The following is a 26,521-nucleotide window of genomic DNA, read 5'->3' as shown; positions in this document are numbered from 1 at the left end:
TAAAATGTGATAATCCTAGTGTGCTGGCTTTTCAAATTAACACCTGACCTTGTATCTAACCTCATGGTGAGGTAAATAAAGTAAGTTAGCTTTTCTAATTTATTTAAATTTATAAAAATGTAATATTTTCTTAACAAGTTATATCTTTCTTTCCATATTGCTTTTCCTTATTTTTTTATGTGTATTTTGAAAGTATAAAATAGTAAAAACAGCTTTGAACCAGTCGAAACTAATTGTAATATTTTATGAGCGTATGGTCTTTACTGTCAAAACCTTAGAATTTTAACAATATTTTCTTAGCATACATAATCCACAGAGTGTTAATCCAACTATAGAAATTACCAGGAATTTTTAAATGAACTTAGTTATAATACCACAGATTATATTTACCTTTGCTTGGGGCTGTATGTAATCGTTAGCAGCCTGGTACTCTCTTGAATATAGTTGCTATCATGATTGCTCCATTTTTCGTGCATTGATCATATATATATATATATATATATATATATATATATATATATATATATATATATATATATATATATATATATATATATATATATATATATTTATTTACCAGTGGTGAAAAAACCGGACTAGAGTGCTCAATGTGTAGCCAGAGTAGTATATCAGAAATTTATTACTGTGAGTCCAGAATGAGTTTACATATTGTTTCAGCTGGGGAAAATCCTCAAAAAGAAGAGGAAATATCCGACTAGCTTTGTCAGAATTCATAGATGGAATCCATCTATGAATTCTGATATTTCCTCTTCTTTTTGAGGATTTTCCTCTAGCTGAAACAATATATAAACTCATTCTGGACTCACAGTAAGAAATTTCCTATATATATATACATATATATATATATATATATATATATATATATATATATATATATATATATATATATATATATATTAGACAGAAGTATGAAGCCTTTACTGCTGTAAATGACCAGCTGAACAAGCTTGGAATTCAGAAAGCAGAAAGAATATATAGCATTAACTGGAGCAGGAAGTGTGAGAATTGCGATACCAACCACAAGCCCTGACAATACCCAATATACAGTGATGGGTGCTCTGCATGTGGATGCATGAGACATTGGGCAAGATGCTGTAGAATAATTAAATCAAAGGAACACAGAAAAAAAGCAAGAGCAAGTCTCACAATCAGTAGTACCAAACCTCAAGGAGGACTGAATGCAGGAGACAAAAGGAAAAGATTGACCACATTGATACTGAAAGTGATAAATATGATTACTTATAGCATTTCCACTCCCGAACTATCAGTACTAAATGCATGAATAGTATTGCCAAAGAACCTTCGATGAAGCCTCAACAAAGCCTCCACGACCCTAAATCATGCCACTTGAAATGCAAAACACACCACACACTTCACATGAAAATCGATTCTTGGGCATCCGGCAACACACTCTTACTGAAAACATTCCAACAGATGTATGGAACATCACTAAAAGCCCTCTCTATTCTGCAACCCTGCATACATGTGAAACTCACCTCAAATGGAGGCGCCCAAATTCAATGTCTTGGAACTATGCCAGTATAGGGACTTAGAATAGACAAATACAACATTATATGTTGTAAAAGTTCGAAGACTTGACCTGCAGTCATACGTCTCCTGGCATGCAAAAAACTGACGCTTATAACTATACATGTGAACAACTTTAAAAAGTGTTTAACTACATCTATCTCTTCTCTCAGCCAGCTGATGTCAAAATACCCCAAGCAGTTTGATAGGATTGGAAATTTTAGTGGCACTGCCAAATTCCTACTAAAGGAAGATGCAGAGCCTTTCGTCGATCCTCCATGCAAATGCTGTATTTACCTTAAAGACAAACTAAGGCAGAAAATTAACAGGTTCCTTGAGGAAGATGTACTCTCAAAAGTCGAGGAGCACAAAGATTTGGTTTGGCATACAGCATGTAGAAAAACAGGTCTCTCTAAATATGCATGGATCCATAGAAACTCAACTCCAGCCTCAAGAGATGTCTGCACAAAATACTGACAGTGGAGAAAGTAAACTCAGCCTTTGCAAAAAACGGAGTGTTCAGTAAACTTTATGTCAAGGTAGGATACTGGTTGGTCCAACTAGACAAAGAATCACAACTGTTGATTACCTGCGGTCGTTTGGATGAGTATGCTGGAAGTGTGTACTGGTTAGCCTCAATGTTTCACAAAATATCTTCTAAGCAAAAATGGACCAAATCCTAGAAGGTCAAAATAACCTGACCAATACTGCCGATGATGTAGCCATATTCGGTCAAAACAATAAGGACCATGAAAAACTTGCATAATGTCATAACCCAAACAACCAAGACTTGTATTCACCAGCAAGAAGTGTTTCATAAAGCAACCTAGTATATCTTTTTTTTTGAGAAACATATACACCCTTACTGGATATGATGCACAACCTTAAAAAAATTCCAAGCTCAAAGAGGAACTACAATGTTTTCTAGGTATGCTAAATTGCCTTTCCCCACATATTCTCTGGTCTTCTTAAATTCTAATCACCCTGACCATCAAAGGTACTATGATCAGCTCAAGAAAATTATTTCTGAGGACACATGCCTTTCATGGTATGATTAGGCTAAACCCATATCACTGGAGGTAGATGCCTTGCAGAAGTGAGTGTGGCACTGATCCAAGATGGTGAACCAGCTGCATTTGGATCTAAAACAACACAGATACAGCAACATCGAACAAGAGATGTTAGTAATTGTGTATGGTATTCAACGATATCACACCTACCTCTACAGAAAAACCTTCTTCATCATCATGAACGATAAGCCACTAGTCACAATATGTGTAAAACCATTATATTCAGTACCAGTACTGCAAATGCTATTGAGGCTGCAAGGCTACATGCAGATTGTGTAGAAAAATGTTCCTTGCTGACACCCTAAGCTGACTGCCCAACCCTGAAAATGATAAACCAATTGAGTTAGATGAGAGAGTGGATGGTACAAACACTGAAGTTGATGAGGACCAAACCATCTCAACCATCAATTTCTCATTGGAAAAGCAGAAAATGCTATGAAATGAAACAACAAAAAGCCCAACCATAAATCTTGTTAAAGAGGTCATATATCAGGAATGGCCAGATAATATCCGTGAATTACCTGCTGGGATCCAATCATATTGGTCTTTTCAGAGACGAATTTGAAATTTTGTTCAAGTACTAATGAAGGAAGACCAACGCATCATAGAGAAAACACACCGACTCGCAAGAGAACGCATGTGCTGGGTAAATATCAGCAAGGACAGATACTCAAAGTAATCATTAATGAAATGCAAACACGAGTAACCATCAATACCAGTAACCATCAATAACAGTAACCAGTAATACCAGTAAACCCCCAACAAACCCGACAGGCAGCAAAATCCCACCCCTTCACAGTAACCTTCTACTCCAGTAGTTTCTTCTCTAAAACCACTAGACTTTGGAACTCCCTGCCAGGTTCCTGCTTCCCCAACTGTACTGACCTGCAGAGGTTCAAGTGTAACGTGAACCGACATCTTGCTGCCCAACTCCCCATCTAATACCCCTGTAGCCTGTGTCCTTAATAGTAGCCCCCTACATCAAAGTGCCAATGTGCTTTGTTTGAGGTGAAAATGTAATAAAAAAAAATACCAGTAACCATCAATACCAGTTACCATCAATACCAGTAACCATCAATACAGTGGCAGATAAAATTAAATATTATACCTCACTTTTTAGTTGCTGAGAAGAAATCATGACAGCATTGGTCCACAATACTCTGAACAGACTTTTTAGGATGCTGGATTTTGTCAAACTTTTATTTGCATGTGTAAGTAAATAGGGGCAGCATCTCGATTAGCTGAATGGAGACAGCATCACTTGTGAGTTAATAAGAAATGGACTATAATTACTTGTCTGAGGACAGAACGATAATATATGTTTATTCTATTAAATTCCATGTATTACTGATAGTTTTATTCACTACAAAATACTGCATGTGACTTAATTTTCGTTTTTAGAACAAGTCATTTTTTTAATCTAAAATTTGATACTCAAATACCATACTCAAAAATAATAATCAAGTATTTCTTTGCTTTTCATCTTTTGCAGCCAGACAATCTCAGTTTTTATATATATATATATATATATATATATATATATATATATATATATATATATATATATATATATATAACACTAAAGATTTAATTGTTTACATTATTTTTTGTTTTTGTTTCAGTCAATACTACATCACCTTTGCTAGGTAAGATCAGTTTTTGTCTCATTTTTAAATGATTTAAATGCTTTATAGTATGTTATCAAGCTTAAAATGCTTTGCAAATATTAAAAAGCACTTAATCTTTTCACTATTTATAACCAGACGCAAGGTAAAACTGAATTGTAGAGTTTTAATAAATTTATCAATTAAATGATTTTTATTTCTTTAAAGCAAATGATCCTCAAATGTTCTTTAAAATAAAATCCAACCTAATATTGTCAATAGAAATTTGTTTTTAAAATAAAATGATAGATTGTGGAATCTGTGGCGACTATAAAAAAAGTTTATAATTTTTTTTAGTCGCCACAAATTCTAAAATCACAATTGAACTGATTTGTTCAATTTCTTATTCTATTACATCAATTTTTTAGCATGATTTTAATGTATAAAAAAAAAGATAGAAAAACTAATATAAGAAAACTAATATAGTCAAAAAAATATAGAAAAACAACATACGAAAACAAATATCGAAAATAAGTAGAAAACCAAATATAAGAAAAACAAATATAAAAAATATATGAAAAGCATTATAAAAAAACAGATATAGGGAACAAATATAAAAGCAAATGTAGGAAAACAAATATAAAAATAAATATCGGAAAACAAATATAAAAATAAATATAGGACAAAAATATATACAAAAATAAATATAGGAAGACAAATTTAGGAAAATGAATATAGAAAGACAAATATAAAAATAAATATAGAAAAAAATGTATAAAAAATTTAGGAAAAAATATATAAAAAAATATAGGAAAAAATATAGAAAAATAAATATAGAAAAACAAATATACAAAATATAGAAAAACAAATATAGGAAAAGAAATATAAAAAATGTAGGAAAAACTATATAAAAAATATAGAAAAATAAATATACAAAAGCAAATATAAAAATATAGAAAAACAAATATAGGAAAACATATGTAGGAAAACTAATAACAAATAAAGTACTAAAGGAAATAAGCCAAATAATAGACATATTACATATATTTGTGACAAATAGTATACCAAACATAGTATTCGATATTATCTCTTAATTCTGTGATGAAAGGCTACGTTCTTGGTTAATGAATTTTAGGTGTGTGCTTCATATAAAATACGACTGCAATCAGACAGAATTGCATAAGGAATTGTAAAAATTAGATTTTCAAATTTCATTATTCTCTTGCTAAGAAGTTTCTTAGCAAGAGAATAGTGAAACTTTTCTACCAATGGGTAGACAGAAAGTAACATCTTTGCAAGTTGCAAATGAACCATGTAACATAGATAAGAATATACAGACTATGATTCGAGTTATAGATTACAGAACCTGATGGAATAAATTTGTAGAAAAGTCAAGTAAATAATAATAATAATAATAATAATAATAATAATAATAATAATAATAATAATAATAATAATAATAATAATAATAATAATAATAATAATAATAATAATAATAATAATAATAATAATAATAATAATAATAATAATAATAATAATAATAATAATAATAATAATAATAATAATAATAATAATAATAATAATAATAATAATAATAATAATAATAATAATAATAATAATAATAATAATAATAATAATAATAATAATAATAATAATAATAATAATAATAATAATAATAATAATAATAATAATAATAATAATAATAATAATAATAATAATAATAATAATAATAATAATAATAATAATAATAATAATAATAATAATAATAATAATAATAATAATAATAATAATAATAATAATAATAATAATAATAATAATAATAATAATAATAATAATAATAATAATAATAATAATAATAATAATAATAATAATAATAATAATAATAATAATAATAATAATAATAATAATAATAATAATAATAATAATAATAATAATAATAATAATAATAATAATAATAATAATAATAATAATAATAATAATAATAATAATAATAATAATAATAATAATAATAATAATAATAATAATAATAATGGCGGCGGCAGCAGCAGCAGCAGCAGCAGAAGAGATAGTGATAATGATAAATATGAGGATGATCATATTTGTTTTTTATCAAAAAAATGTGTTACATCAACTAAAATTATTAATGAATCTAGAATACAAGATTTTAATGAAATAAATTTGGAAGAAAAATTAAATTCATCGCTGAATTAGGAAATCAAGGGTAAAATGCAATTTTGATAAACGTAACCAGCTTATCATAAAACAGGGCAGATAGTCTTTTCGATTTTAACAATAAGAACATATTCTTAATTGTTTTCCTATCTGAATTAGCGATTGCACTACAAAAATATCCTTGTCAGATGATGTTGGTATCAATAAATTTTAAGAACAAAAAAAATGGTTATCTAACCCTCCTTTGTAATCTGACTTGAAGCTGAAGAAAATGAGGCTTGAAGACGATCCACCGAAAAAAAAAAAAGTTTTATGAAGATAACGCTTTAGTAAGTTTCAAATGAACCGCATAATATAGATAAGGGGTAGGGTTATACAAAGACTATGACCAGAGTTAGAGATTATAGGGCCTGTCTGCATTAATAGGTCGACAAAATAAATCATGCTGTACTCAACTTCAAGAGAAATATAGAAAATGATGTGAAAGAATAAATTTCATAATTTGATAGCGATGCAACGCAACATCAGTATCTGAAAAGGATAATAGTTTCCGATGCAGATCAGTTAAGATCCAACCAAGAAGAATCCCAAAGTGAATCTAGTGTTGCTACTACAAATAAGTTTACAAACGAGAAAAGCAACATGTGGGATTAATGATGGATCCAAATTTGGCTGGAGAATCGAAATATAAATAATCAGACTATAAATATAAATGTGCTAAATCCCTCATAACGGGGGAATACTAATAGAGAAGTGGCCATAAGTCTATAAAAAAAAAAAAGATTTTTGAAGATGAGATTGATTAGAAATAAGCAAAGCTTCTGTTAGATCATCATTTGGCAAAAAGTCATTTAGAAGAAAATCGTTTTCACTTATCAGTCTGTTTTTAAATTAATAAAATTTGTGCTTAAGTTGTAATCATGGAAGGAAATGCCATTTTTCTGAAAGATTGTTTTCTTATCATTACAGGATTTAATACTTCTACTCAAGGCAACACTTCAGGTAAACAAATACTTTCTTTGATATTTCTATATAAGCATTGTAAAATCAGTTTGATTTGCTGGAAAATATTTCCTTGTTTTGTTACACGTAAAAATATTGACAGGTTAGAAAATACAAGAGAAAAAGGGTTGATGTATCACTTGTTGAAATTTAGACAGAGAAAAAGGGCAGAAAAAGAAAAGGAGAAGGAACTGTGTAATTAAAGAAATCGCAAAGTAGGATTGATAAGAAGATATGCTAGATTTACTCAAAGAAAGCTTCAGTGGCTGTTTTTTTGTTTTGTTTTTTTTTGCTCATGTCAGAAACAGGATGCCATTAACCAAATTCCTAAAATATGTTAAGCAAGTATATGGCTTATCAAGAGGACTGAAGAGACCCCCAGCTGTTCAAACGAAAATTAAGTCAAGAATTATGATCATAGGGGCCCAGCCCAAAATGGAAGGAAAAAGCTCCCATTCATGGTTGCAGGGAAATGTAGCTCGTAGATGAGGAAGAACAAATTAAAGGTGTGTTGTAAATCTATTGATCATTCCAGTGTCAGAATAGCAGATCCTTGCATATTGAGAACCCATAAACATGGAAGGAAGTTAAAACAATGATGTATTATCGATAAGTGAGAGTTAAATTCTATTGGCAAGTGGGGCGGAGCTATGGTGTTGGTTTCTCAATATAACCCATAGAGTCAGACAGAGAGTCAGCCTAACCAAGAGGGACCCAACTGAACTAGGCTGTGAGACTCCACTTTGCTCCCCACTAAACTCTCCCAGTGGCTGAACTTGAAAATCGCTCAGACTTTATCAAGAGGTGCCATTTAGACATTAATATCAAAGGTATAACTTGATGAGAAGAGTGTACAATCTCTCTTCAAATAATTATTGTTATGTTGTCTAAAAAGACCAATCATCGATTGTTATTCTATTTCGCTTTTGGCTAGAAATGACCTTTGCTCACCATAGACTTTGGTGACTAGTGCCAGATGATGTGCCCTCCTGATCTTTGACAACCTGGTATCTTTTAACATCTAGGACCTTCGCAAGAGTGACCGCCAAGCATCAAGAGATCAACCAAAACCCAGAACGGCTAAATTTAGTGATGTCACTCGCTGAACATCGCTGGAGAGTAGGAGTACATACATGCGATACATACGTGTAAAAAATTTTCTAAATGTATTTCGTAAAAAATTACTGAATAAATATTTTTAAATATATTTTTTAGGAATACAAGCAATTCGTCTCGTTGATGGAAAAGATTTGACAGTTGGTCGTTTAGAGGTAATGATCAATAACTCCTGGGGAAACGTATGTGATGATAACTGGGATGATCGTGATGCAACAGTTGCTTGTCGTATGCTTGGATTCAGGTATGATAAAATTTCATTCTCCTACATATATGAAGAAAAATTGTGTCAAAATAAACGAGTTGAATTTATTTAACTTAAGTTTCTAAATATTTTAGCAAAAATTAACAGATTATTATTAACAAATAAACGAGTTGAATTTATTAAACTTAAGTTTGTAAATATTTTAGCAAATGTTAACAGATTATTATTAACAAATAAATGAGTTGAATTTATTTAAGTTAAGTTTCTACATATTTTAGCAAAAATTAACAGATTATTATTAAAAAATATACAAGTTGAATTTATTTAACTAAAGTTTCTAAATATTTTAGAAACATTAACAGATTATTATTAAAAAATAAACGTTGAATTTATTTAACTTAAGTTTCTAAATATTTTAGCAAAAATTAACAGATTATTATTAAAAAATATACAAGTTGAATTTATTTAACTTAAGTTTGTAAATATTTTAGCAAATATTAACAGATTATTATTAACAAATAAACCAGTTGAATTTATTTAACTTAAGTTTCAAAATATTTTAGCAAATATGAACAGATTATTATTAAAAAAATAAACAGGTTGAGTTGAATTAAGTTAAGTTTCTGAATATTTCAGCAAAAATTAAAAGATTATTATTAGCAAATAAACGAGTTGAATTTATTTAACTAAAGTTTCTAAATATTTTAGCAAAAATTAACAGATTATTAAAAAATAAACACGTTGAATTTATTTAACTTAAGTTTCTAAATATCTTAGTAAAAACTAACAGATTATTATTGAACAATAAACTGGTTGAATTTATTTAACTGAAGTTTCTACATATTTTAGCAAGAATTAACAGATTATTATTAAAAATATACGAGTTGAATTTATTTAACTAAAGTTTCTAAATAGTTTTACAAAAGTAAACAGATTATTAAGAAATAAACGAGTTTAATTTATTTAACTTAAGTTTCTAAATATTTTAGCAAAAATTAACAGATTATTATTAAAAAATAAACCAGTTGAATTTACTTAACTTCAGTTTCTAAAAGGAAATATGAACAGATTATTATTAAGAATAAACTAGTTGTATTTATTTAACTTTAGTTTCTAAATATTTAAGCAAAAACTAACAGATTATTATTAAGAAATAAACGAGTTGAATTTATTTAACTTAAGTTTCTAAATATTTTATCAATAATTAACGGATTTTTATTAAAAAATAAACTAGTCTAATTTATTAACTTAAGTTTCTACATATTTTAGCAAGAATTAACAGATTATTATTAAAAAATAAGCTAGTTGAATTTATTTAACTTAAGTTCTAAATATTTTAACCAAAATTAACAGATTATTATTAAAAAATAAACGAGTTGAATTTATTGAACTTAAGTTTCTAAATATTTAGCAAAAGTTAACAGATTATTATTTAAGAATAAACGAGTTGAATTTATTTAACATAAGTTTTGAATATTTTTGAAAATATTAACAGATTATTATTAAAAAATAAACAAGTTGAATTTATTTAACTTAAGTTTCTACATATTTTATCAAAGATTAACAGATTATTATTAAAAAATAAACGAGTTGAAGTTATTTAATTTAAGTTTCTAAATATTTTAGCAAAAATTAACAGATTATTATTAGCAAATAAACCAATTGATTTTATTTAATTTATGTTTCAAAAATTAACAGATTATTAAAAAATAACCAATTTCAATTGATTTAACTTAAGTTTCTACATATTTTAGCAAAAACTAACAGATTATTATTAAAAAATAAACGAGTGGAATTTATTTAACTTAAGTTTCTAAATATTTTAGCAAAAACAGATTATTATTAAAAAATGGACAAGTTGAAATATTTTAGCAAAATGAACAGATTATTATTAAAAAATGGCCCAGTTGAATTTAATTTACGTAAGTTTCTAAATATATTTGCAAAAATTAACAGATTATTATTAAAAAAATATTCAGTTGAAGTTATTTAACTCGATTTTTGAATAGTTTAGACAAAAATTAACAGATTATTACTAAAAAATAAACCAGTTGAATTTATTTAACTTAAGTTTCTTAATATTTTAGCAAAAATTAACAGATTATTATTAAAACATAAACCAGTTGAATTTATTTTATTTTAGCTTCTAACTAGTTTACCAAAATGAACAGATTATTATTTAAGAATAAACGAGTTGAATTTATTTAACTTAAGTTTGGAATATTTTTACAAAAATTAACAGATTATTATTAAAGAATAAACTAATTTAATTTATTTAACTCAATCTGGGTATATTTTAGCAAAAATGAACAGATTATTATTAAAAAATAAATTAGTTGAATGTATTTTACTTAAGTTTCTGAATATTTTAGCAAAATGAACAGATTATTATTTAAAAATACACGAGTTGAATTCATTTAACTTAAGTATGTAAATATTTTAGCAAAAGTTAACAGATTATTATTAAAAACTAGACGAGTTGAATTTATTTAACTTAAGTTTCCAAATATTTTTCCACAATTAACAGATTATTATTAAAAAATAAACGAATTGAATTTATTTAACTTAAGTTTTTAATATTTTAGTAAATATTAACAGATTATTATTAAAAAATAAAAGTTGAATTTATATGACTCAATTTTTGAACATTTTAGCAAAAATTAAAAGATTATTACTTAAAAATAAAGGATTTGAATTTATTTAACTTACGTTTCTACATATTTTACCCAAAATGAACTGATTATTATTTCAGAATATATGAGTTGAATTTATTTAACTTAAGTTTCTAAATATTTTACCAAAAAATAGTAGATATTATTAAAAATTCAACAAGTGGTATTTATTTTTAACTAAGTTTCTAAATATTTTAGCAAAAATAAACATATTATTCTTAAAAGATAAACGAGTTGAATTTATTTAACTGAAGTTTCCAAATATTTAAGCAAAATGAACAGATTATTATTTAAGAATAAACAAGTTGTATTTATTTAACTTAAGTTTCTAAATGTTTTAGTAAAAATTAACAGATTATTATTAAAAAATGAACCAGTTGAATTTAATTTACTATAATTTCTACATAATTTAGCAAAAATTAACAGAATATTATTAAAAATAAACCACGTTTCTAAATATTTATGCAAAAATTAACAGATTCCTATTAAAAAATAAACGAGTTGAATTTCTTTAACTTCCGTTTCTAAATATTTTAGCAAATATGAACAGATTATTATAAAAACTAAACGAGGTGAATTTATTTAACCGAAGTTTCTAAATATTTTAGCAAACATTAACGATTATTTTTTTATTTATTTTTTACATGGAGTTCACCACTTATCAAGGCCCAATGGCCACTCGGGGATAAGGGTTATATGTGTACAGTAATCAAAGGGATAGTGTACCAATAGTATTGGAGAATTGGTAAGGTGTCATTATTTAGGTGGGGGGGGTCATCAGGAATTGAAGTCGGGAGGGAAACAGGCAAGCGGAACAGAGTTCCACAGGTATGCACTTCTAAGAAAGAAGCTTTGTTCATGGAATCTACGTTTTGATTTAGGCGCAGATAAGGAGTGGGGAAAATTATTGACGATGGTTTCAGCTAATCGGGTGTTTTTTAAAAAAAGATTGGCTAGGGGGGACCAGAGAATGGAGCTCAGACGAGCACTTTCCATGGAAATAACGATAGAACAAAGACAGGCTCGCTACGTCTCTTCTGTGGGAAAGAGGTTGCAGGGTAGAGAAAAGGGCATCCCCCACCAAGCCACAAAGTCTATTTTGTACTCTGTCAAGGCAGGATAGGCTGTTTTTAGCAGCTCCTGTCCAGATGTGGCAGCAGTGCTCCATCTTTGGACGTACTTGGCTCTTATATAGATAGAGAATTGCATCAGTAGTGAGATATCTTCTGGGGCGGTAGAAGGATCCCATCATTTTCCCAGCAACCTTGGCCACAGACTTGATGTATGTGTTCCATTTAAGACCAGGAGTAAAGGTCAAACCCAGAAGCTTATCAAAACATGGGGCCTCCCCTAGACGAGAGCCATCCATTTCAATTGATGCCAGATGTAGATCAGAGTGTTTATGATGTAGAGATAGGAGCTTGATCTTAGATGCATTAAAGGTAACCAGCCACCTCTTTCCCCACTGAACCACGCGCTCAAGATCAGAGGAGAGAGAATCAGAGAGAACATCATCATTTACAGCCTTTGATGTGTTGCCATAGACGGTCGTGTTATCAGCATAGATGTCAACGAAGGATTTTAGTATGTTTTTTGGGAGATCATTGATGATGATCAGGAAGAGAGTTGGGCCCAGTATGGACCCCTGAGGGACTCCAGCATTAATACTGTGGGCCTCTGATTTCTGCCCATCAACCATTACTCTTATGAGCCTATCAGAGAGAAATGATTTAATGATCGAGAAAACATTTCCAGTTATACCGTAGCTGGAAATCTTGTGTAGTAGGCCTTTATGCAAAACCTTATCGAAGGCTTATGATATGTTGAGAGCAATTGCCCTAGAAATGAAGCCTTTGTCGAGAGATTCGCTAATCCTATGAGATATAACCGTTAGCACATCTGCTGTAGATCTGGCAGAACGGAAACCATATTGCGTGTAGCTAAGAACGTTATTTCTGCTGAGGTGGTTGACTACTTTTCTATTTATTGTGGATTCCAGCAACTTACTCAAGACACACAGGAGACTTATTGGTCTGTACTGAGAGGAAGATGACTTATCACCTGAATTCTTAAATACAGGGCATACTGATGGGGTTTTCCAGGGTGTTGAGAAGCACTTCTCCTTAAGGCAAGCTTAAACAGTTTGGTAAGTATAGGGACAAGTTCTGGTTGTTATTTTTTTAACACTATAATTGGAATAACATCAGGACCAGTTGCTTTACTGGAATCAAGGTTCTTGATTAGCTTGGCGACCTCACGCACATATATTTGTATGTTGCATAGCGTGTTGTCTGTTATAGGAGGGAATATGGGGAGTTGATGGCCTTCGTCGCACAGGCTAGAATTTGCCGCAAAGTTTTTGGCAAATAGTTTGGCCTTGTCGGATGCTGTCGAGATCACCTCTGGTCCATTGATAATTAAAAAATAAACCAGTTGAATTTATTTAACTTAAGTTTCTAAATATTTTAGCAAAAATTAATAGATTATTATTAAAAAATAAATGAGTTGAATTTATTTAACTTTAGTTTCTACATATTTTAGCAAAATGAACAGATTATTATTCAAAAAATAACCAGTTGAATTTATTTAACTCGATTTTTTAATATTTTAGCAAAAATTAACAGATTATTACTAAAAAATAAACGAGTTGAATTTATTTAACATAAATTTCTATATATTTTACCAAAATAATAATTTAAACATAAACTAGTTGAATTTATTTAACTTTAGTTTTAAATATTTTAGATAAAATTAACAGATTATTATTAAAAAAAACGAGTTGAATTTATATGATTCAATTTTTGATATTCAAGAAAAATTTAACAGATAATTATTACACAATAAACCAGCGGAATTTATTTGATTTAAGTATCAACCTATTTTACCAAAATGAACAGATTATTGTTTAAGAATAAACGAGTTGAATTTATTTAACTTAAGTTTTGAACATTTTAGCAAAAATTAATAGATTATCATTAAAAAATAAACCAATTAAATTTGATTAACTCAATTTTTGAATATTTTAGCAAATATTAACAGATTATTATTAAAAAATAAACGAGTTGAATTTATTTAACTTAAGTTTCTAAATATTTTAGGAGAAATTAACACATAATTATTAAAAAATAAACGAGTTGAATTTATTTAACTAAACTTTTATATATTTAAGCAAAAATTAACAGATTTTTATTAAAAAATAAACCAGTTGAATTTATTTCACTAAATCTTTTAATATTTTAGCAAAAATTAACAGATTATTATTAAAAAATAAACCAGTTGAATATATTTAACTTAAGTTCCCAAATATTTTAGCAAAAAATAAAAGATTATTATTAAAAAATAAACGAGTTGAATTTATTTTACTTAAGTTTCTAAATATTTTAGCAAAAATTAACAGATAGTTATTAGAAAATAAAACAATTGAGTTTATTTAACTTAAGTTTCTAAATATTTTACTAAAATTAACTGATTATTATTTAAGAATAAACGAGTGGAATTAATTTAACTTAAATTTTTAGTGTTTTAGAAAAAATACACAGATTATGATTGAAAAAATACTCGTTGAATTTATTTAAGTTAATTTTTGAATATTTATCAAAAATTAACAGATTTTTATTAATAAATAAACTAGTTGAATTTATTTAACTTAAATTTCTACATATTTTACCAAAATGAACTGAAAATTATTTAAGAATAAACGAGTTGAATTTATTTAACTTTAGTTTTGAGTATTTTACCAAAAATTAACAGCTTATTATTAAAAAATAAACGAGTTGAATTTATATCAGTCACATTTTGCTTTTATAGCAAAAACTAACAGATAATTATTAAACCAGCTGAATTTATTTAACAAATGTTTCAAAATATTTTACCAAGTTTTCCAAGTATTTTAGCAAAATTAACAGATTATTATTAAAAAATAAACGATTATTATTTAAGAATAAACGAGTTGAATTTATTTAACTTATGTTGTGAACATTTTAGCAAAAATTAACAGATTATTATTAAAAAATAAACGAATTAAATTTAATTAACTAAATTTTTAAATTTTTTAGCAACAATTAACAGATTATTATTAAAAAATTAACCAGTGAAATTTATTTAACTCTATTTTTTAATGTGTATCAAAAATTAACAGATTATTATTTAAAAATAAACCAGTTGAGTTTATTTAAGTTTAGTTTCTAAATATTTTAGACAAAATTTACAGATTATAATTAAAAAATAAATGAGTTGAATTTATTTAATTCAATTTTTGAATATTTTAGCAAAATGAACAGATTATTATTAAAAATAAACGAGTTGAATTATTTAACTTACGTTTCTAAATATTTTAGCAAACATTAACAGATTATTATTTAAAAATATACGAGTTGAATTTATTTAACGTACCTTTCTAAATAAATTAGTAAAAATTTCCAGATTATTATTAAAAAATAAACCAGTTGAATTTATTTAACTCAAGTTTCTAAATAGCAAAATAAACAGATTATTATTAAAAAATTAACGAGTTGAATTTATTTAACTCAATGTTTGAATATTTTAGCAAAAATTAACAAATTATTATTAAAAAATAAACCAGTTGAATTTATTTAACTTAACTTTATACATATTTTAGCAGGAATTGACAGATTATTATTAAAGTGTCTACATGGTTTACCAAAATGGACTGATTATTTTAGAATAAACGAGTTGAATTTATTTAACTTGAGTTTTAACATTTTAGCAAAAATTAACAGATTATTATTAAAAAATAAGCCAATTAAATTTGATTAACTAAATTTTTGAATATTTTAGCAAAAATTAACAGATTAATATTAAAAAATAAACAAGTTGAATTTATTTAACTTAAGTTTCTAAATATTTTAGCAGAAATTAACACATTATTATTAAAAAATAAACGAGTTGAATTTATTTAACTTAACTTTCTATATATTTTAGCAAAAATTTACAGATTTGTATTAAAAAATATACGAATTGAATTTATTTCACTAAGTTTTTATTACAAAATTAATGAGTTACATTTATTTAACTTAAGTTGTTAAATATTAAGCAAAAATCAACAGATTATTTTAAAAAATTAAACGAGTTGAATTTATTTGACTTACCTTTCTAAATATGTTAACGAAAATTAACAGATTATTATTAAAAATACACGCTTGGAATTTATTTAACTAAATTTTGGAATATTTTAGCCGCATTGAACAGATTATTATTTAAATATAAACTAGTTTAATTTATTTAACTTTCGTTTCTAAATATTTTAACAAAATTAGAAGATTATATGTAAAAATAAAAGAGTGGAATTTGTTTAACTTTTGAATATTTTAGTGGAATTTGTTTAACTTTTGAATATTTTAGTGGAATTTGTTTAACTTTTGAATATTTTAACAAAAATTAACAAATTATTATCAAAAAATAAACGAGTTTAATTTATATAACTCAATTTTTAAATATTTTAGCAAAATTAACAGATTATTATTAAAAAATAAATGAGTTTAATTTATTTAACTTGGGTTTCTAAATATTTTACTAAAATAAACAGATTATTTATTAAGAATAAGCGAGTTGAATTTATTTAATTTAAGTTTGCAAATATTCTAGATAAAAATTTCCAGATTATTATTAAAAAATAAACCAGTTGAATTTATTTAAGTGAAGTTTCTAAATGTTTTAGAAAATATCAACGCATTATTATTAAAAAATAAACGAGTTGAATTCATTTAACTTACCTTTCTAAATATGTTAACGAAAATTAACAGATTATTATTAAAAAATACACGCTTTAACTAAATTTCTGAATATTTTAGCAAAAATTAACAGATTATTATTTAAAAATAAATGAGTTTAATTAATTTAACTAAAGTTTCTAAATTTTTTACCAGAATTAATAGATTATTATTTAAAAATAAAAGAGTGGAATTTGTTTAACTTAAGTTTTGAATATTTTAGCAAAAATTAACAGATTGTTATACAAAATAAAAGAGTTGAATTTATTTAACTATAGTTTCCAAATATTTTCGCAAAAATAACCGGATTATTATAAAAAAATAAACAAGTTGAATTTAGTTAACTTAAATTGCTAAATGTTTTAGAAAATATTCAGTCATGATTATTAAAAAATAAACGAGTTGAATTTATTTAATTAAGTTTCTAAATATTTTAGCAGAAATTAACAGATTATTCTTAAAAAAATAAACGAGTTGAGTTTATTTAACTCAATTTTTGAATATCTTAACAAAAATTAACAGATTATTATTAAAAAAAACGAGACGAATTCATTAAACTTAAGTTTATAAATATTTTAGCAAACATTAACAGTTAATTATTAAAAAATAAACCAGTGGAGTTTATTTAACTTAAGTTTCTAAATATTTTACTAAAATTAACTGATTATTATTTAAGAATAAACGAGTTGAATTTATTTAACTTAAGTTTTGAGTATTTTACCAAAAATTAACAGATTATTATTAATAAATAAACGAGTTGAATTTATATAACTCAGTTTTTGCTATTTTAGCAAAAATTAACAGATTTTTACTAAAAATTAAACCAGCTAAATTTATTTAACAAATGTTTCAAAATATTTTACCAAAATGGACAGATTATTATTTAAGAATAAACGAGTTGAATTTATTGAACTTATGTTGTGAACATTTAAGCAAAAATTAACAGATTATTATAAAAAAATTAACGAATTAAATTTAATTAACTCAATTTTTGCATATTTTAGCAATATTAACAGATTATTATAAAAAAAATAAACGAGTTGAATTTATTTTACTTAACTTTCTATATATTTTAGCAAAAATTAACAGATATTTATTATAAAATAAACGAGGTGAATTTATTTCACTAAATCTTTTAATATTTTAGAAAAAATTAACAAATTGTTATTAAAAATAAACGAGTTGAATTTATTTAAGTTTAGTTTCTAAATAGTTTAGCAAAAATTAACACATTATTGAAAAATAAAGAGTTGAATTTATGTAACTTAAGTTTCTAAATAATTTTTCAAAAATTAACAGGTTATTATTAAAAAATAAACAAGGTAAATTTATTTAACTTAAGTTTCTAAATATTTTAGCAAAAATTAACAGATTATTATTTAAAAATAAACCAGTTGAATTTATTTAACTTACCTTTCTAAATAAATTAGTAAAAATTTACAGATTATTATTAAAAAATAAACCAATTGAATTTATTTAACTCAAGTTTCTAAATATTTTAGCAAAAAGTAACACATTATTATTAAAAAAATACACTCGTTGAATTTATTTAACGTAATCTATATAATTTGTTTGTAAATATTTTAGCAAAAGTTAACAGATTATTATTAAAAAATAAACGAGTTGAATTTATTCACTTAAATGTTTGCATATTTTAGCAAACTTTAACAGTTGAATTTATTTATTTATTTTTAAATATTTTACACAAAATAAACAGATTATTATTTAAAAATAAAAGAGTTGAATTTGTTTAACTTAGTTTTCTAAGTATTTTAGCAAAATTAACAGATTATTATTAAAAAATAAACGAGTTGAATTTATTTTACTTATGTTTCTAAATATTTTAGCAAAAATTCACAGATCATTATTAAAAAATAAACGAATTTAATTTATTTTACTAAATTTATAAATATGTTAGCAAAAATTTACAGATTATTTTTTTAAAAATAAACCAGTTGAATTTGTTTCACTTAAATTTCGAAATGTTTTCGCAAAAATTCACAAATTATTATTAAAAAATAAACGTGTTGAATTTATTTAACTTAAGTTCTAAATATTTTAGCAAAAATTAACAGATTATTATTAAAAAATAAATTCAATTTTTGCATATTTTAGCAAGAAATTACAGGTTTTTATTAAGAATTACACCAGTTAAATTTATTTTACCTAAGTTTCTAAATATTTTATCAACATGAACAAATTAATATTTAAGAATAAATGAGTGGAATTTATGTAAGTTAAGTTTTTTAAATTTTTGCAAAAATTAACAGATTATTATTTAAAAATAAACAAGTTGAATTTATTTAATTTAATTTTCTAAAGAATTTAGCGAAAATAAACAGATTATGATTAAAAAATAAACCGGTTGAATTTATTTAACTCAGTTTTTGAATATTTTAGCAATAATTAACAGATTATTATTAAAAAATAAACCAGTTGAATTTATTTAACTTAAGTTTCTAAATATTTTAGCAGAATTTACAGATGATTATTAAAAATAAATCAATTAAATTCATTTAACTCAATTTTAAAACATTTTAGCAAAAATTAACAGATTATTATTAAAACTAAACGAGTTGAATTTATTTAACTTTTGTTTCTTAATGATTTACTAAAATGAACAGATTATTATTTAAGAATGAACGAGTTGAATTCATTAAACTTAAGCTTTGAATACTTTTGCAAAAATTAACAAATTATTTTTTTAAAATAAACGAGGTGAATATATTTAACTCAATTTTTGCATATTCTAGCAAAAATGTACAGATTATTATTAAAAAAGAAACCAGTTGAATTTATTTAACTTAAGTTTCTTAATATTTTTGCAAAAATAAACAGATTATTATTAAAACATAGACCGGTTTAATTTATTTAATTTAAGTTTCTTAATATTTTAGCAAAATTAACAGATTATTATTAAAAATAAACGAATTGAATTTATTTAACTCAATTTTTTTATTATTTTTGCAAAAATTAACAGATTATTATCATAAAATGAACCAGTTGAATTTATTTAACTTAATTTCTAAATATTTTAGCAAAAATTTACAGATTATTATTAAAAAATAAACCAGTTGAGTTTATTTAACTTAAGTTTCTAAATATTTTAGCAAAATTTAACAGATTATTATTAAAAATAAACGAATTGAATGTATTTAACTTAAGTTTGTTCATATTTTAGCAAAAAAGTAACAGATTATTATTAAAAAATAAAGGAGTTGAATTTATTTAACTTAAGTTTCTAAATATTTTAGCAAAAATTAACAGATTATTATTAAAAAATAAACCAGTTGAATTTATTTAACTTAAGTTTCTAAATATTTGAGCATAAATTTACAGTTTATTTAGCTCTACATTTCTAGATAAGTGGTGAAAAGTTCTAATAACTAAAATGAAGTCTGCTAGGTCAACTGTAAATACACTATGACATGATCATGACAGGTCCAAAAAAGATTGAAAGAAGAGGATGGGCCTAAAATAAAAAAATGAGCAACTCAAGCAGAAACATGAAGAACCATTGTGGAGAAAAGGTAGAGAAACTACTGGACCCAAGTTGCAACACATTTTTCAACAGATTTTTCGAAAAATTTCCCTTGGATTACAATTTATTTTCTCTTGATTTATGCTATCAGTTTTTGTAAACACAAAGAGAACAAAAGTTCACTGATAAGACTGAACCCTTTTCTATCATTTACTTCTCTGCATTAAATAATGTTTTCGTGAATAACAAAAATGTCTCGTTCGAATAAACCCGCCCAGTGATACATTTCAATAATTGATTCCATAGATTGAGCTATAAACCTTTTAAATTAAAATCCAATTTATAACCTGAAGATATTTATTTTTTTATTTAATTTTACGTATTTTTCAGTTAAGTTCAACAAAAATGGTTATATTTGTGCAGATGTTTTTATTTCCTTAATTAATTTTTTCAAAAATAACATTTAAGTTAACATTAATGTTTATCTTGAGAACATGCTTTTCTAACTTGATACTTTTTAATTCTTGGAAGTTCTACTCTTGGATATAACTTGTGAGCCTTATCAATTGACTTTTCTAAATTTACTAAATATCTAAAATATTGTATGCTTTATTCTAATAACTTTGCTATGGCTTCAAAGTAAATCATATACAAGTAATAGTTTAACTAAAATTATTTTGCAGAAGTGGAATTGGATTCCGAAATTCAAAGTTTGGAATTGGCACAAATCAAATTTGGCTTGATGATGTAAACTGTACTGGAACAGAAATGTCCCTATCTGAATGTCAGTTTCCAAAGATCGGTTTAAATGATTGTTCGCATTTAGAGCATGCCGGTGTGCAATGCTTTAGTGATGGTGAGTCTGGTTAATATTCTTTTTAATATCATCTATGTTGATGAATATTTTAATACTTTCAGTCAAATTTATTATGAATGTTCATCCATTTTTATTACTTTTCCTTCAAGAGATTTGAAATTTCCCTTCCACTCAAGATTTTTTTAACAATGTGAACTTGAAACCAAATTTTACCATAGAATTCTTTATATCAATATCTTAATCACTAATATCACTATTTTTCATGACATTTTTGTTAAGTAATGTCAACCATTATTATTAAGCTTTGCTTATTAATTATGACTGTCAATGGAGATGTTTTGCAATAAATTGATTTGAATTTGATTTCCATAATGCAATTAGTGATTTTGTTTCTAGAATTTAAGGTGTTTTATGTTTGTTTATATATAAAATTAGAATAAATTACTGTTTTTTTGTTGTTGACATTATAATTGAAATAATAATAATTGTTGTCAAATGTTTGATGCAATTTATCTAAATCACTATTTATTATAAATTATAACAATAAATGCAGATTTGCAGTGGGCCAATAGGTTGGGTGCTGATCAACCATACAACTAAGAAAATAAACAAATGGCAAAGAAGGGAGGACAAATGCATACAGTTATAAAGAAATATAAGAGGAAAACGGTAAAAGAAATGAAGCAAATCTATCAATGAAAATTCTAGATGCAGGAATGTTGAAGAACTAGAAATGTTGAACATGGACTATACTGGAGACTGGATAGACAAGAATGTGGGATACTGGAGATGTGCAAACTCGATCCTGGACAGCATGGAGTGATGTCACACAAAGGTTCATGTGGACGTCTCTGAGGTGTCATGAGATATCTCAGGTAGCCCCAGTCCATATGGACGCGGCCAAGTGGATTGACAGGAACAGAGATTGCAGGAAAGGCTAGATTCTGGAGTCAGATATCAGCAGTCACTAGAACAGAGGGTTGGATGTTGAGGGGCATTGGGACAGGGTGCTGAATGCTCTTGGGCACTGAAACAGAGAACCAGCATCAACAGGCACTGGAACGGGGAGCTAGAGGCTGTAGGCAGAAACTGCTGAAAAGGGCAAGTATAGAAATCAGATCGAATCATTCGAGTGAGTATTGCTGAAGGAGCCACTGAAAGTTGCTGGAACATGAGATACTACAGTTGGAGCAGCCGGAAGGTGCTAGAACACTAGAAACTGGAAGCTGCAAGGTAATGCTGCAGGAACTGGAGCAGGAAGTGGAGATGAGAGTTGGAGTCAGATGGATAAAGTAGCAATAAAGAGTGATGGTCATGTTGCATTCAATATAGTTTGTCTGTCCTGAAAGGACAAGTGGAATCACATAAAATAGTTTTTGTGTTGTCCTTAAAATGACTTCCTTTTTCTGGTTGCACTTTGCTTTACTCATTGAAACAAAAGGTTACCACAGTCAATGTGTTTAGGTCATAATTAATTATGATTAATTAATGATCAAATTTGTTGATTGATTGTATATATGTAAGACTCGGTCAATCATTAAGGTCAGTTGTTTTGGTCTAGTGTGAGAAAAAGCTGATTATATTTGTGCATAGCATGGGTGCCCGGCATTGCCCGGGTGTTTGGAGGTGTGCATTGAGTAAAAAAAAAAAAGTGGTAGTAGGAAGGCAGGCTCGAACATGTACTGTGAAGAAGAAAAAGAATGGGGAAAAAACTTTGCTGTTATGACCACCATTAAACCAGAAGTGATGTAGGTTTAAATTAAGGCTAAACAATCGAAAAGAGGGGATGACTTTCGAAAATATTGGCGAAAAAAGCAACCCCTTTCTGTAGAAAAGTGCCCAGTTCAAGGTGAAGAAATTAATGCTTTTAGCCAATTTTTCAGTATTTGTCGTCTGAAGGGTCGAGTTTCAAAACGATACTGATCTTGTGAAAATCCATCGCCTCTGTTGAAAGTTTTAGGCAGAAATGCAAACATACATACATACATTTATATATTGGTAGCTCAAATTTTCGATCCTAACCGATTAAAAAGCTTGCCCTATCTCTGAATACCCTTTATGTTAAATATCAAATGTTTAGGCCAGAAATTGTCTCTGAGTTATTTGGTAGAGACCACAAAGGTCAAATTTTTTGTAACTTTGACCTATATTATGACCCCTTAAAATTTATTGTTTTGGGCTCAAATCAAGTCATTAAGTTAGATCCATGCCCAAAAATCTATATCTAAAATTTCAATTGTTTATACCCAAAATTGACGGAGGAGTTTGGTAGAGTTCTCAAAGGTCAAATTGTTGAACTTTGATCCCTTAACAGCCAAATTTCTGGCCGCAAACGGATTACAAACATTTTCTCAAATCTCAATACTCTGTATATCAAATTTCGAGTCTGTAGACTGAAAATTGACAGAGTTATTGCATAAAGCAGCAGTCAGCACTGGACAAGGCACACACTGCTACTTAATTTGACACTCATAATCTTTAAATCAGTAGTAAGTACATTTTTCCTACCTCCATCAAAATAAAACTTATATTACTAGATTCATAATAAAATTTACTTTAAAATGGTATTTTAATATTCTTATTGTGATTTGTATATTCGAAGAAATCACTATTTAAATTCGACTATTAATGACGAAACATGCATAGTATGCCCGCTCGCGATAGATGACTTTTTGCAAATAAGCGGTCGGGGTGTGTTTACATAAATACTCGAATCAGAAATTGTACACATCGACGATGTTTCTAATTGTTTTAGCAAATTAGAAAAAAAGAATTGTCTTTGCTATGGAATTTGAACACGACACATATGTCTTTCCAGTCAAAATTTAGAATATCTCAAATTTGACGCTTTGTAGTACAAAGATAAATAAAGATAGAAACTGTGTTCAAACACTATTTAATATTAATTTTTGTCATAAAATTTTAAAAGAATTGGATAAAAAATTTTATGCACGAATCGATAAAAGTAGTGACAATCGCATGTAAACATGAGAATTTTTGTGTGCACAAAAAAATCTGTTAACAAATCGTTTGTCAACTAACGAAAATAAAGTATTAATTTTATATTTAGAAAACATAAATTTTCTAGGTGCTACTACAGTTTACCGCCGAAAATGGAGACACCATTTTTTCGGGCACCTGTCGTCAAAATCGGAGGGAGAAATCAGTATTTTAAACTATGACCGAAGCATAACATAAATAACAAAAAAATTAAACTAGATAATGATTATGACGTTTCTGAATTTTTGAAATGAGGATTGGTTATTTGTATTATTATTCATCGGACTATTGTTCTCATCTTGAGTGTGATTTTCACAACGTTTCAGTCAATGTAACCTCCGAGCTTTTTCAGGTGTATCTTATCGGACTTTTGTCATAAAATTTGAAAAGAATTAGATAAAATCTTTTTTATGCATGAGTAGATAAAAGTGACAACCGATAATTTTTGTGTGCCGAGACAGGCACAAAAATCTGTTAACAAATCGTTTGTCAACTAACTTATAAACATAAAGTATTCCTTATTTTTGTCATTGTAATGTTTTCAAGGATTTGTTATAATAAAAACAGACTAAAGGGGAAATATAAAATGAATAACAATTTATTGACTGATGCAGATCTCAGTGATGTATCCTTTTCAAAGGGAGGTAATTCAAATTATCTTACATCCCTCTTTCAAGTCCCAAATTCATAGTGAGAGTTTCTGTAGTGGTTGAACTTTCTACCATTCTTTATATATTTTACTTTGAGACTTTCAGAATTAAAAGGTTGGATATCCTGGTGTAGAGTTGACTACACATCTGTCAGGTCAGTTTGTTCCATAAGATTATTGTAGCTGTACTCAGGAATGTCTGAATGTGTTTGGTAAGACAGACAATTCTGTCGGTGTAGCTATTTGAGGAAACTTGATTTGCTTGTTTCTTTTTCGATAATGGCTTCTATTTCTACAAAATAATCCTGAATCAGTCTCAACCAGGACTGATCTGGAAGTAATAGTATCTACCATTTTGGCTGGGCTAGTTTTAGGTGTTTTCAACCAAACTGCCTGTCCTTGGGTAACGGGAGTTTGTTATCTAGTTCTATGACGTTTGTCAAAATATGCCTTTTGTTTCCTTTTGACCTGAACATCTGCTTCTTTGTATTTTTCAACATTGTGTTGATAATTTTCATTTTTGTGGGGGAGTGCTGGAATGTGAGTCCTGAGTTTCCTGTTCATCAACAATTCTGCAGGACTTTGGCCATGAGTACGCTAATTAAGTAAAGCAATGTAAGGATCACTTGACTTTTTAAAAAGATTTTTAACTGTCTGGACAGTGCGTTCTGCTTCACCATTACCTTGTGGATGGTGTGGGCTGCTAGTGACATGAATAAAGCTATAGACTTGAACATACTCCAGAAAGTCTTTAGATATGAGGGCCATAGTCATTGTCATTTATTACCATTTCAGGTATACCATACTTAGCAAATATTGATTTGCAGTGGTTTACGATACAACCTGCAAGGGTATTATCTAGATGAGATATTTTTATACATCTTGAATAATAGCTATGACTATCAGGTATTTGTGGCCATTCAATTCAAATAAATCCATTGCAACTTTTTGCCAAGGGTAGTCAGGCAACTTGGTTGGTTGTAGTGGTTCTGGTGAATATTTTATTTCTTTTTCACAAATACTGCATTGCTCTATTTTTTCTGCTATTTGTTTTGAAAGGCCATGCCACCAAACATTACTCTGTGCCAGTGCTCTACATTTTACTATACCTTGGTGTCCCTCATGAAGACGATCCAAGATGTCTTTTTGAAGATCCGCACATATGATGAATCGGCTCTGATATAGTAAGAGTCCTTGGCAGATTGTAAGGTACTGCCTTATAAACCTGTAGGGTCTCAGTTGATGGTCTTGCATAGCAGTTTCAGGCCAATGGTCCATTTTATAATAGTTTATGACTGCAGATTTTATCAGAGTGTTGTTTCTTATTTCCTCCAATCTCTTATCAGTAACAGTTTTGTATAATTGAACGGATGAACATGTCCATCTCTGTCTCCTGCTCGAATTCGTGTTTAGTTGGTAGGCTGTTTGGAGCTCTAGATAGTGTGTCTGCTGTAAT

The 26,521-nt window shown here is 27.1% G+C and overlaps 1 protein-coding gene across 6 annotated transcripts in view; it reads left to right on the top strand.

Moving 5' to 3' along the window:
- Positions 1 to 26,521, top strand: part of LOC145252658 (scavenger receptor cysteine-rich domain-containing protein DMBT1-like) — a 488,297-nt gene that overhangs the window by 449,790 nt on the left and 11,986 nt on the right. For all 6 annotated transcript variants that reach the window (XM_080112426.1, XM_080112429.1, XM_080112430.1 and 3 more), the window contains 4 exons: positions 4,241 to 4,264; positions 7,364 to 7,396; positions 8,612 to 8,756; positions 21,283 to 21,455. In XM_080112426.1, the coding sequence (XP_079968552.1) occupies positions 4,241 to 4,264; positions 7,364 to 7,396; positions 8,612 to 8,756; positions 21,283 to 21,455 (375 nt within the window). The remainder of the gene's footprint in view (positions 1 to 4,240; positions 4,265 to 7,363; positions 7,397 to 8,611; positions 8,757 to 21,282; positions 21,456 to 26,521) is intronic.

This window comes from Euprymna scolopes, chromosome 29, assembly GCF_053919585.1.
Source record: "Euprymna scolopes isolate OS-2025 chromosome 29, ASM5391958v1, whole genome shotgun sequence".
In the NCBI taxonomy this organism is placed as follows: domain Eukaryota; kingdom Metazoa; phylum Mollusca; class Cephalopoda; order Sepiida; family Sepiolidae; genus Euprymna; species Euprymna scolopes.
Note: the sequence above shows the minus strand (reverse complement) of the source record. Positions and strands in the feature narration are given on the sequence as shown.